Source organism: Brassica oleracea, chromosome C7, assembly GCF_000695525.1.
Source record: "Brassica oleracea var. oleracea cultivar TO1000 chromosome C7, BOL, whole genome shotgun sequence".
NCBI classification, from domain to species: domain Eukaryota; kingdom Viridiplantae; phylum Streptophyta; class Magnoliopsida; order Brassicales; family Brassicaceae; genus Brassica; species Brassica oleracea.
The window spans coordinates 23949190-23960805 of NC_027754.1; the positions used below are offsets into that span (position 1 = coordinate 23949190).

An 11616-nucleotide genomic window follows, 5' to 3' on the forward strand; every position below is an offset into this window, starting at 1 on the left:
TGTTAAATCCAGTACAAAATCAATTATTGAATTCATAGACTATAAAGTTGTGAACCAAATACAAATTATCACTAATGGGAATATTCATATACAGTATAGTAACGTAAGCCACCAGATTATGTCTAGAGTGATTTGCCACGCGCCTGCCTATTTATTATGAAAAGCCTCAGTAACTTGTGATGAGAAGAATTCACAGAGAGAGAGGAGAGAGATGGGTAATTCCGATGAAGGTGATCGTCTTCCTGCTCCATCTTCTTCGGACGAACTCTCGAGCATTCTCCGGCAGGTACTGTCCCGTACTCCCACAGCTCAACCTTCTTTCTCACCGAAGAAAATCGTTTCCTCCGCTGAGATGTTCAACCGAACCTTCCCCCTCGTTCCCGGCGGAGCGGTTTCTTACGCCGCTTGTGCAGTCGCTGAAACTGGGGAAGGCAAATGTGGTTTCGAAAACAAGGTAAACTTAACGATGTTAGTTGCCGTGAAACTATTACCCTCGCTTGTTGATTAAAGAAAAAAATAACTTTATTGTGTTTTTGGTTGGTAATGGTTAAAAAACACTAAAGAGAAATGGAGCTAGACAGCGAAATTCATTGAAGAGAAACATTGATGCACAGTTCCACACCTTGTCTGAAAAGGTTTTGTCTTTATCCTTTTAAGATTCTTGATTTGGTTTAAAAAAAAAAACTAGAGATAATAATAGAAACTGGATATATTGCAGAGGAGGAGGAGCAAGATCAACGAGAAAATGAAAGCTTTGCAGAAACTGATACCCAATTCCAACAAGGTGGTAAATACCAAGTTCGACTTTTTATCTTTCAGAACTCAGTTGTGAGATACATTTGTTTTGTTTTTTTTTTATGTTTTGTAGACAGAAAAGGCCTCAATGCTTGATGAAGCTATAGAATATCTGAAACAGCTTCAACTTCAGTTTCAGGTTCTTTTTCTATATGTTCCTTACGCTATGATCATAAACAACTAAATTTGTAAACCCAAACATCTGATTAACTTGATGAATGCAGACGTTAGCCGCTATGAATGGTTTAGGCCTAAATCCTCTGCGATTACCACCAATTCTACCGCCTACGCAGACAGGGATCACTGGAACCTCAGAACAAGGGCTGAACCTTGAGACTCTGCTTGGTGGTTCTCACTCGATGGCTAACCTTGAACCACCCGAACCAACTCAGGAAATGTGCTTTCCCACAACCACTCTGCTTTGAAGACAACGTTCAGACAGTGAAGAGGATTCGAAGTCAGATTTCCTCTCCACAGAAACATGAGCCGAAAATGATTTGGTTATATTTCAAAGTGTTATGCTAATAAGCTTTAGGACTGAACAAAACTGCTACTGGTTATATTTCAAAGTGTTATGCTAATAAGCTTTAGGACTGAACAAAACTGCTACTGGTTATATTTCAAAGTGTTATGCTAATAAGCTTTAGGACTGAACAAAACTGAGTAGCTTCATTATAATGATGTAAGAAAAAAAATGTATAAATTTAACTACATGATTACGATCAAATGGCTATGTCTGTGAGTTGCAGCCATCCGTACGCACACCGGTCTCGGATACTTCGAGCCATGGATGCTGCTGCCTGAACCGCAGGTCTTGTCTTCGTCAATGCTTTCTCTACTTGAATTCTGACACCAACATCCATCTGCTTTTTTTTTAAATACGAGAGAGATGATTATCAGGAATCTAGACAACACAAATTGATTGTGATAAAACTTTAAAAGAAGATAAGATTGTAAAGTAGAAACCTTTTCTAGATTGCACTGGGTGTCTAATATGTGGCAAAAGTATGACAGCTGCTTGTACAAGTCTGCTTCAGTGTACTGTAATAAGGCAAGGCTTGGAGTTAAAAGCTGTTCTGTGAAGCAACAGAAAAATAAGACTTCTTACAAGGTGGATGAGGGCATATACCTTTCTTAAGAGAGTTCCATTACAATTAGGATAGTTTGGACAAACTGTTCCCCGTTCACGGTCACCAAGCAGACGGAAGTTGGGGATGCGAGTTGTGTGCTTGCAAGACTCATCGTCACACTGTCCAAGGCAAAATGTACAAATAAAATTCATAAGCCTGACTTAATAATGACAGGTGTTCATAATTATGAATATTAACAAGGCAAGTGGAGAAGGGTTTTCTATGCACCATCATTATGCCTTTGTAGTACATAGATACAAACCCATCGATCTGCCTTTTCACCTGAAATGCATGATAACAAGTTAATTACCAAACCATTTGTTCTACAAGCCAAATCAGAAGGCCTAGATACAACAGTTCTTTAATTTTGAGAAACATAGAAATTAAGATATTTTTTAACAAAGCTTATCTACCTGGTTAGATATCATTGCAGGGGATATTCTTCCCGTGCTACCTTCTGGCTCACATTTCGGGCATTGCAGCTTAAGCCAGAATGTAGAATCAGATTCCTCTGTTTCAGATTTCTTACTGATCGACGCATAGACTGAGCTAGTAATAGATGGACAGTTGAAAGCAGCAGAGCAGTTGGGGCATGCTAATGCTAACGGCTCGCAGCTTTTGTATCTGCGTTTTTTACATGTAAATTACGTTGTTGCAAATCTTGAATTCTAAGAGTATCTCAAATCCTGGAGAAAATACATCATAGCGAGGAAGCATGATTGCAAATTACAGAGGAGATAAGATATCATTACCTTTCTTCATCGCTTGTAGCAAACAAGAGTGCTGTAGAAGGATCACTGCCAGTAGCATCGTTTGATCTGCTTCGATACTATTAAATACATTGTTTACAACCACTTATCAGAATTGAGAATCATCGTATATGGAATTGGAGATTGGGTTTAAATGAAAGCTGTTTTACCTTTGATGGGTCAAGTCCTAAACACTCGGCTAACCTCTCAGGACTTGTGCCCTGAATCTCTGCGCATAAACGAGACACCACAGGATGAATCTGCTGTGCCAAGTAGTAATCTATGTCAACCAACCATCTGCTGTCTTCTGATTTCACCTCATCAGGATGCCTAGCACGTTCGCCAATCCCTGCTGAGCTCGCAGAGCTAGTATTACCCTGCACAGAGGAAGGGTTAAAAATTTAGTAGAGAGACAATTTGGTTCGGATTGTATTAAGCTGGTCTTTTGTGTTGGGAACCTGTTCATAGCAGATTATATATGGTACAGTATCCTTAGCATTGAAACCTTCTTTATAACCACGTTGCCTCATTCTGAGTGCAACCTGAGAAAAACAGTTTAACCGCACAATCAGAGTTCAGTAAAAATGTGAAAAAGTATTAATTTTAAACATCATTCTGATGAGCAATAATGCGAATAATAGCTCCCATACTCACTTGAACGTGTGGTTGGCTTTTGGAATCTGGATACGCTTCTGGTGACTTAGTTAATGCCTTGGTGATGACATACTTCTCAAGTGCAACTTTCCCATTTCTCATTTCCTCTTTTATCTGTTGGATGGACAAAGCATACATGTATTGGATGACAAAGAAGAGCATACTAATTAAAAAAGGTTACTAAATGGAGGTTAACAAAGATTACCTTCATAAGCTCGCTATGAATTGCTTCAACAACATCCTCACATGACCTGCAAAGAAGACAGGACTTGTTGTGCTTTGCATGAGAAAGTAAAAATAATGTTTTCACTTAATGTTTTAGAACATACCCTCCACACAAGATCTTAGACAAGCATAAATCTCCAATTTCCTTGGAAAGTAAGCTCCAATCTCGACGAACCATGTCCACACCTTTTCTTTCAATGTCCTGCATTGAGAAGTCATGTTAGTACTCAAAACATTTTCTACAAGAAAAGGTAGCCAAAGTGTAAATTAAATATTACCTCGCAAGTCTTCCCGTCCTTGAACTGCAACTTGACGGCAGCATATTTCTTTTTTCTAAGAAGAAGCATCCTCTTATATATACCATCACAGTCAATTTTCAGACATCTATACTTCTTATTGACCTAGAAATCGAAAGCGAGAAAGTGAGACCAAATCAAATGTCTGCTTTTTACAGTACATTGTCTATAATTATACTGATTTGAGTTTCCATTGCGTGATGTTTTCATGCATCAAGAAACCAAACATCAAGGTTGCAAGTATCTAATTCATATTGGTTTGGTAATAGAAAGGTTTAAAACTAAGGGTGAAAGGCTGGAGAAAAATCTATTTATCCAACCTACCTCTTGGATGACTTTTGTTTTAATGGCTTTCACCTCTTCGATATCATCTAGTCCACTGTGAATCATGATTGAATCTGTGTCACCGTAAATCACCTGCGTAATAGCAAGATGTTTAGTTCTACAACTGATAAAGAGAAATGCGGACACATTACATCAACACATTACATCAATTATCTACTGACATGCATTTCGTGGGACTCAAAGTATAGGAAATACCTCTAGGTTTAAATGATTTTGGACAAGATCCACGGTTCTTTGCAGGATCTCCCTTCCCTGCAATGTTGGGGAATTAATCGGATCACACGAGAATAGAGAAAAAAAACAAAGAAAATTGTGTAACTAGGAAACTTAGAGAGCATAACTTACCTGTAGTGTTATGAGCTCTGCTAAAGGCTTAGCGTAGAATCTTGAATTGGAAAAACCCAGACATCCATACATACTGTGTTTACAATGAATAGGAAAACATTAATAAAAGTGTATTTATCGCCAGCACAACCTAAAACCGTAAATACAAACCTATTGGCTGTGAGCTTTATTGCCTGCTGCCTAATGTCAAGCTCCCAGTACTTAAGACCTGTTTCCTTTGCCATCTTTAGTTTGACGCTTTTCCTTATACTGACCAAATGTTCCATCAACTGAAACAGAGACATACAGTGAATTATCATCTAATATTTATTAGACTGGGCATAACAGAACAAGAGAGAAAATCATAGTGGTACCAAGAAATGCACAGAGCTCTAGTTTAGAAGATGATGTCAAGGTTAGTTTAGTTGAACTACAGAACGCAGCAATCACTAATACTATACTGAAGAGCTGGGTCGTTTTAATTTGAGGATTTTCCACATACACCTTCAGAGAAATCGAGGCAAACTAATGCTTTTGATGAGTTTTTTATTTCTTTCTATTAATTTCTGACGGGTTTGGGGTGACTTACAGATTTGGTGTTTGACGACGTATAACAGATCGCGTACAGAGCCGAGTAAAGTCACAATATAAAGCAACTGATCGTGTAATCGTGAATATACCTTTGGAAGAATTCCAGGTGTCTGACTCGACGGTAAACGAGGAACTCCATCTTCTGATCGTGGTATGGTCGTGAAACAGATATTATATTCCTGAAATAAGCATGACCGTTATCTACAAATCAAAGGAAACAGCCATCCAAGGCTTGAAATATAGAAAATAGTCTGCTAACCTGTATAATAGACGGGTAAAGACTATTGAAATCGAGAAGCAATACATATTTGTCATATAAGCCTTTCTTTGGCTCCAAGACCAGTCCACCAGCGTAGGCTGGACCCTTCTTTGCTTTGTTGTCCTTAGACGGATCATTTTCCAAAGCCAGGTCAGCATCCAATTCATCTACATTGTGGCCCTCCGGACCATGATTCATTCTTCTTTTTGATGACTTTATTTCCTTCATACGTTGTGAATTTTTGTCTGGGAGGATGTACTTTTTCGAGTGGAATGTATGTAGCAAGTAATATTCAATTCTCTGCGCCCTGGCTCCCTGGTAAGAACCATAGAAAACATGAGTGTTAAAAGCATAAAGAGAGAAAAGGAGAGCTGAAACAGGAGTCATTACCTGAAGAGTTTTTCCCCAAAGATTGCCACTTATGTTAGTTAGCTGGAGAGTGAGTGGAAGAACACTTAGATGAAACATGAGCTCCATCGATAACCACGCATCTGTTTCACCACATTCAATCTGAAACGAAGAAAGCCAAAATGTTATAACAAGCAAGCAATTAAGATGCAGTCGTCACTCATCAACCTACGTCAACTGATGTTTATCGGCAATTCCTTTGTTTCTAAGCTATCATAAGAATCATAAGCTATCGTCCTCAGTGAGGTAGTTACAGCTTATGCATACAAAAACCTATGAGTGGACTAATTGAAGAACTTACAAGTTCGACAAGTGTTTTAGATGACTGAAACATTTTGGGAATGTCATTAGGCGATATCTCTTTCCTGTCCCGGTTTAGCTGTGTCTTTGAGAGATCTGTTAACGAATAACTGACCTGCAACAACCAGAAGCTTGTAAGCGAGGGAGTAAGCTTCAGCTCATTGCTTGTAAAATTTGAGCATCATACCTGCTTCAACAAGTCACGAGAACATAGATCTGTATCACACAAGAGTCTTCCAGCAATGCAAGACATGATCCCTAGTGTAGCTCCGGACCCATAATTAGTGTTCCCTTTAAGCTTAGGCATGGAAGAGCGTTTGAGACGGCCAATTTTGGACCACATGCTACTCAAAACTTTGCAAGCCTGCATTGTAGTCATAGGGTTTTCAGACAAGAGGTGATCTTCATATGAGAGTAATATACCATCATGGAGCACGTTTTAATTTCGTCGGAATGTAAATGAAAAAACACATCTTATTAGTGGTAAAAAGAGTATTTGATTTACCTGGGCTCTTTGGAGAAGGACATCCAGATCAAAACCTGATATATTATGTCCCACAAGAACATCACTGTCCAATTTGTTCAGCTCCAGAAACAGCCGATTCAGCAATGCTCTTTCACTGCAGTAAGAAAAGAAAAAAATGTTTGATGAAGCAACATGAACTGCCAAAGATATACATGGATCATGAGCACGGCCTATACAGTAACAGAGCTGCGAATACCTATTTTCAAAACTTAAAACGCTGCAGCGGTTCTTTGAATTTCTGTCAGCCACTTCTTTTTTCCAACCAATTGGGTAACCGGTTCCTTCAGGATTCCTAACAACAGTGAAATGACTCAGAATACCAGACCTCTTCCTTTCTGGACCTGGCATTGGAACATCAATCTGAAAGACCAAGGAACATCAAATGTCAAGCTGCTCATGTCTACATAAGTATCATTTGAACAAGAAAAATCGTCATAAACCAGCTTAATACAAATAACTATTGGTGAGTGGTGATGTCATGATCATACTTAAGAATATTGTGGTATAACCATCGAGGTGAAGCAGCACATCCATATTCTTCACAAAGAGAAACAACGGCTAAAGCATTGGTCAAATGTTATAGAACAAACCTTGGCGTTGTGAAAGCAGAGAACAGACGCAGAAACAATTTCGCTTATGTTCTGCTTTTCATTGACTATAGTCTTTAAATTTATGGCTGTAACTACAGCAGGAGGATGAGCAACTTTTTCCTCCGAAACTAAAACAGTGATAACCTTGGGAGATTCAACAGTAACCTCAAACTTGCACCAGCTCACCTGCACAAGTGTCAAGTCCTCATTATTGGAGATATAAAGAACTAAATATCACAAGTAAGATGGTTATGGTACTTTTAAAGGCCTTACTCGTTGAGAGGGTGAATTGGTAGAAAAGTTTGAAATTTTGAGCCAAGACGGTCCCATAATCTTCCTTTTAAGGATAAAAAGCTCCAAAGCACTGCAAATGAATTAAATTAATAAGCAGAGAAAGTTGCACCGCACTAAATTTTTGACATAGCGGCACACATTAACTAAAAGGCTTGCAAAAGAGCAGTAGATGCAAACTTAACTGATCGACTATCAAAAACAGAGAAAGGTAAAGAAACTCAGCAGTAAGAAGCTTAAACCTGGTGTTAGAGCCAAGGACAGCGCTAAAAGACTCCCCTTTGAGGTCTTCTGGAAGAGGAGGATCCTATGACAACAAGAAAAGGCAAAAGTGTCACGATGATGAGATGTGCAGAAGTTCACAAAAAAAATAAAAATAAAAGAGAACTTTTAGTTCGACTCAAAGATGAAATGTACCTTAAATGGATAATTTATCTTCAAGACATATTGTTCGCCAACAGGCACATCAGGCCTCTCAAATGCATAGTTTCTCTGATATTCGTCCATGGAGAGCAGAATAGAGAGTCAAAGAAAAGTTTTGCTGCTAAAATACATGAAAAGTAAGTAAATACTCAAACCTTGACAAGTGCCATGCTATAACTGGAAACATTGAGTTGTAACAATTGCTGAGAAATTTCGTTCTTCAAATTTGATGCCATTTCCTGAGAAGAAAAGGCCAAAAACAATAAACAATAGAGGAAGAATATTGCTTCTTCCTAGCATGTAACACAGGTAGTCAAACTCACATGTAACTTCCCCCGGAATGATTCAGGAGAAAGTTTAGAGTCTTTCACCTCTTGCTCGAGCGTGATTAGTTCATGTGAAGGAAATACGGAATCATTGGGAATAGCATAAACACATCTCTGGATATTCTTAACTACCACAGAGCAACTCTTGTACGTATCTCCCATCTTAACCTGAATTGTACATAGAGGACATCAAAATCAACTCTCTAGATTTAACCTTTAAAGCAGAAGAAAATGAGTTAAAAAATCCCAAAAGACTCACCTTCCCAAACAAATATATTGTGCCCATACTCGCTCCAAAAGCCTCCTCGTAAGCGTCAAGAATGTAAAAACGAAGTGAACCATCAGCATCCAAATCAAATTCCGTTTGCCCTTCGCAATTAGAACTAAGTGGAGCCCCATTCTCAGTCCCACCTTTGACCATTGCTTCCTTCCAACCAGCAGTGGCGCTTAAAGCCGAATCCTTCTCTTTCAAATCAACCGTTGCATTCAATGTAAACACATCCTTCACTTCTGACTCAGCCTTCGCTTCACTTTGTCTTCTATTGTTTGATCCATCCTCTACAACACCATCACTTCCAGGTAACTCCATCTTCTCGGAATCATGCGGAGGGGTGACTTCAGATTCTGTCACAACTTCTTCTTTCATCTCTTTCACCAACTCCTTCTCCATGAAAACACGATCACTTGTGGGTTCTGAATCCTTCATTGCCATGCTGGAGGTAACAGAAACCACATTTTTATTCCTAGAGAACATAACTGGAACTGTAGGTGGTTGTTTCCTTCTCCTATGCCTTTCTCTATCCAAATCATCAGGAGTTACCTCAGCTAAAACCTCGTCAAGAATACCCTCGCACTTTACCGTATCAGTCTCCTTCCCCTTCTTGAAACTCGAAGATGTGAACATCGAAGAGAGTCTCCCTTCACCTGTAATAGTAGCCGCAGCCTTGAGCGCCGGATTCACCTTCTTAACCTGAGGCTGTTCCTTCCCTTTCTTCTTCTCAGCTTTCTTCTTCCTCAGTCTCCCGCTAAATCCACCGCCGTCGTCCGATTCATCAGTCGAGTCAGGCCCACTGGGCTTCGTGAAATCCTCCTCCTCGCCTTCGTCGCCGTAACCCAGATCTCCGTCTTCCCCGTCGTCGACTACGAATCCGCGAGCCTCCTCGCGCCGCCGGGACACGATCGCGTCGTACTCGTCGTCATCGACGGTGTCGAAGATCGGTTCTTCTATCCTGATATCGTAGCCGCCACCTGAAGCTGCTAGATTCCGAAGTCCTCCTTGCCGAATCGCTTTCAGCCGCTCTAGAGCTTCCTTCCTAGTCGCTGCCTCCGCGCCTCGGCTTCGTTTTCGGCCAGCCTCCGTCGAGTTATCGCCGGACATTTTGTTAGTTTCTTCTAATTTGGGGTTTTTTTTTGCGAAGCTGAGTGTTCGATTTGGGGTTTTACATCTGCGAGATGGCGGGAAAATCGATATAATTTTGGCGCCTCTATCTGCGAGATCCTAATAAGCTTAATACTAATGGGCTTTATCTTGTTTAGTAAGGCCCAATACAAGGGAGCGAAGAGAAGGTTATTGGGATTGAAGTTGACAAGTTTGGGAGAAGCCCAGAGAAACTTTGGCGTGAGAGTGAAAGGCTGGGAACGGTGAAGAGATTAACTGTCAGAGAGGAAAACGATGAGCTAAGCTACACCGTGAAACTGGAGACTCCACGAACGTTGCGTGAGAACGTGGTTTATGGGCTTGTGAGTTGGGTTGATGACAAAGAAGCTAAGTTTGGAGTAAGCTGTCCTGTGGTGGTGGCTCTTGGAACTATTTTTTGAACATTATGAATAAGGTATTCATACGACAAAAATGAAGATTTATTTGAATGAGAAATCGAGGTCTAATGTGTGTGATTTGAGAATCTTGTATAAAATAGTAAATACATACATTAGATATTTGATCTTGGATTTGGGTTTTGATTTGTTAGTTGGACTTCATGTTCATTAACTTAAATCAAATATATGTTGATCTTTTATATTGATAAAATATAAAAAAGAAATCAATTTTAAAGTATATTATTTAGTTTGAATTGGTCAAACAAAAAAATAATTTTACTTTTACTCTTTAATTTCTTGGTCAAAATATGGAATAAATTCACATAATAATTGACAAGAATTAAAGACTCCATTAGTGCACCATGGAAGTTTTATTTTTTGTGTTGAAAAATGAAACTTGTGCTTCTCATGATTTTTCTATAAAAGGGCTTGCTAGCATTATAGAAAATACATACATTCATACAATCAAATAAACAATTCACCCACTCAGAATAGTTATGCTAGTATTTTTTTTATTTTGAGTCTGAGAGTACATCACAGAAATAGGGTAGATAGATTATGTTTTTTCGGTGATGGTAAACAGAAACAATGCTGCAGTTGTATCCTGGGAATCTGAGCGCCATGAAACCGTCACACTACGGGGCGTTTAAAGATTTAAGAAAAGAGATTAACTATCTCGACTCTGCAATTCTTCTTTATTTTTATATTTCGGTATTGTAATTTTAATCTATGTTCTTATTATTCTTTACAAATATCAGTTGTCCTATAGTAGTAAAATAAGGTTCTTACACTCTTAAATCTTTAAATATTGTTTATGCTTTTGCACTAACAATAATGATATTTGTTAAAAGTTGATTTTTAAGAACAGGTAATGGAAACAAGAATTAGAAAATTCTTGGAACCAGAATATTCAAGATGTGGAAATATGGATGTGTGCTTTCTCCAAAAAGTTTTTGATATTGTGTAAAACTTGTGTTCTTGCGCTAACATTTTATTTTTTGCAGGATCGATTGAATTATTTAAAATAATTCTCTTGCACTTATGTGTTTATGGTTGTGATTTGCATGATTCACTGGTTAATATGGTTGAGAATAATCATATAAAATTGTGTGGTTTTGATGGCAAAAATAATATCTGTAATGATATGTATATTTGCTAAAAAAGTGTTTGGAAAAGATCCAAAACATACAAGTTAGATTTATTAATTAACTTGAGAGAACTATGAAAATAGTTGTATGTAAAATGTGAATTTCTAAGAATGAAATACATTTTCTGAAATTGCTTTTTATTCATTTAAATCTAAAAGAGTTGTAGATCAATTTTCTAAACTCTTAAGAGATGTTAAATGTAATTAAATATGCATATTCTTAAGTTATCTCAAGAAATGTGGGGGAAGCTTTGCTTACGATATAAAGTCATTGGCAAGAGGCCAAATGAATTTAATGATAGTTATCACAATATGATTTTACTTTTTAAAAGAAAAGAAAAAAAAAACTAGTGTCATGCACTGAGTTTTGTGTACAATGATTAATTGTATCTTAAAAAAAAGATGACAAAAATCATTAGACA

At 38.2% G+C, this 11616-nt stretch overlaps 2 protein-coding genes across 7 annotated transcripts; one reads left to right on the forward strand and one right to left on the reverse strand.

Moving 5' to 3' along the window:
- Positions 1–155: 155 nt before the first annotated feature.
- LOC106306354 (transcription factor ALC) lies at positions 156–1503 on the forward strand. 2 transcript variants are annotated; one of them, XM_013742936.1, is made up of 5 exons: positions 156–454; positions 564–635; positions 719–787; positions 869–934; positions 1020–1503. In XM_013742936.1, exons 1-5 carry the CDS (start codon positions 212–214, stop codon positions 1218–1220), a joined length of 651 nt encoding a protein of 216 aa, XP_013598390.1. In that variant the 5' UTR covers positions 156–211; the 3' UTR covers positions 1221–1503. The 2 variants fall into 2 exon arrangements, with proteins under 2 accessions (XP_013598390.1, XP_013598391.1); XM_013742937.1 differs by having other exon boundaries at positions 157–454; positions 719–784.
- On the reverse strand, positions 1220–9658 carry LOC106306352 (DNA polymerase alpha catalytic subunit). 5 transcript variants are annotated; one of them, XR_001263140.1, is made up of 31 exons: positions 8492–9610; positions 8230–8400; positions 8062–8145; positions 7901–7975; positions 7726–7790; positions 7466–7556; positions 7193–7378; positions 6799–6962; positions 6582–6696; positions 6264–6440; positions 6078–6191; positions 5759–5878; positions 5369–5683; positions 5199–5288; positions 4690–4808; positions 4540–4612; positions 4390–4446; positions 4174–4266; positions 3832–3954; positions 3658–3755; positions 3534–3579; positions 3329–3442; positions 3133–3216; positions 2845–3051; positions 2678–2754; positions 2339–2549; positions 2154–2207; positions 1925–2044; positions 1762–1866; positions 1415–1661; positions 1220–1358 (listed from the first exon to the last, which is right to left on the reverse strand). XR_001263140.1 is itself a non-coding variant. In XM_013742932.1 (30 exons), exons 1-30 carry the CDS (start codon positions 9608–9610, stop codon positions 1518–1520), a joined length of 4611 nt encoding a protein of 1536 aa, XP_013598386.1. In that variant the 5' UTR covers positions 9611–9658; the 3' UTR covers positions 1412–1517. The 5 variants fall into 5 exon arrangements, 4 of the variants coding, with proteins under 4 accessions (XP_013598386.1, XP_013598389.1, XP_013598388.1 ...); XM_013742932.1 differs by lacking the exon at positions 1220–1358 and having other exon boundaries at positions 1412–1661; positions 8492–9658; XM_013742935.1 differs by lacking the exon at positions 1220–1358 and having other exon boundaries at positions 1412–1658; positions 1762–1836.
- Positions 9659–11616: the final 1958 nt, after the last annotated feature.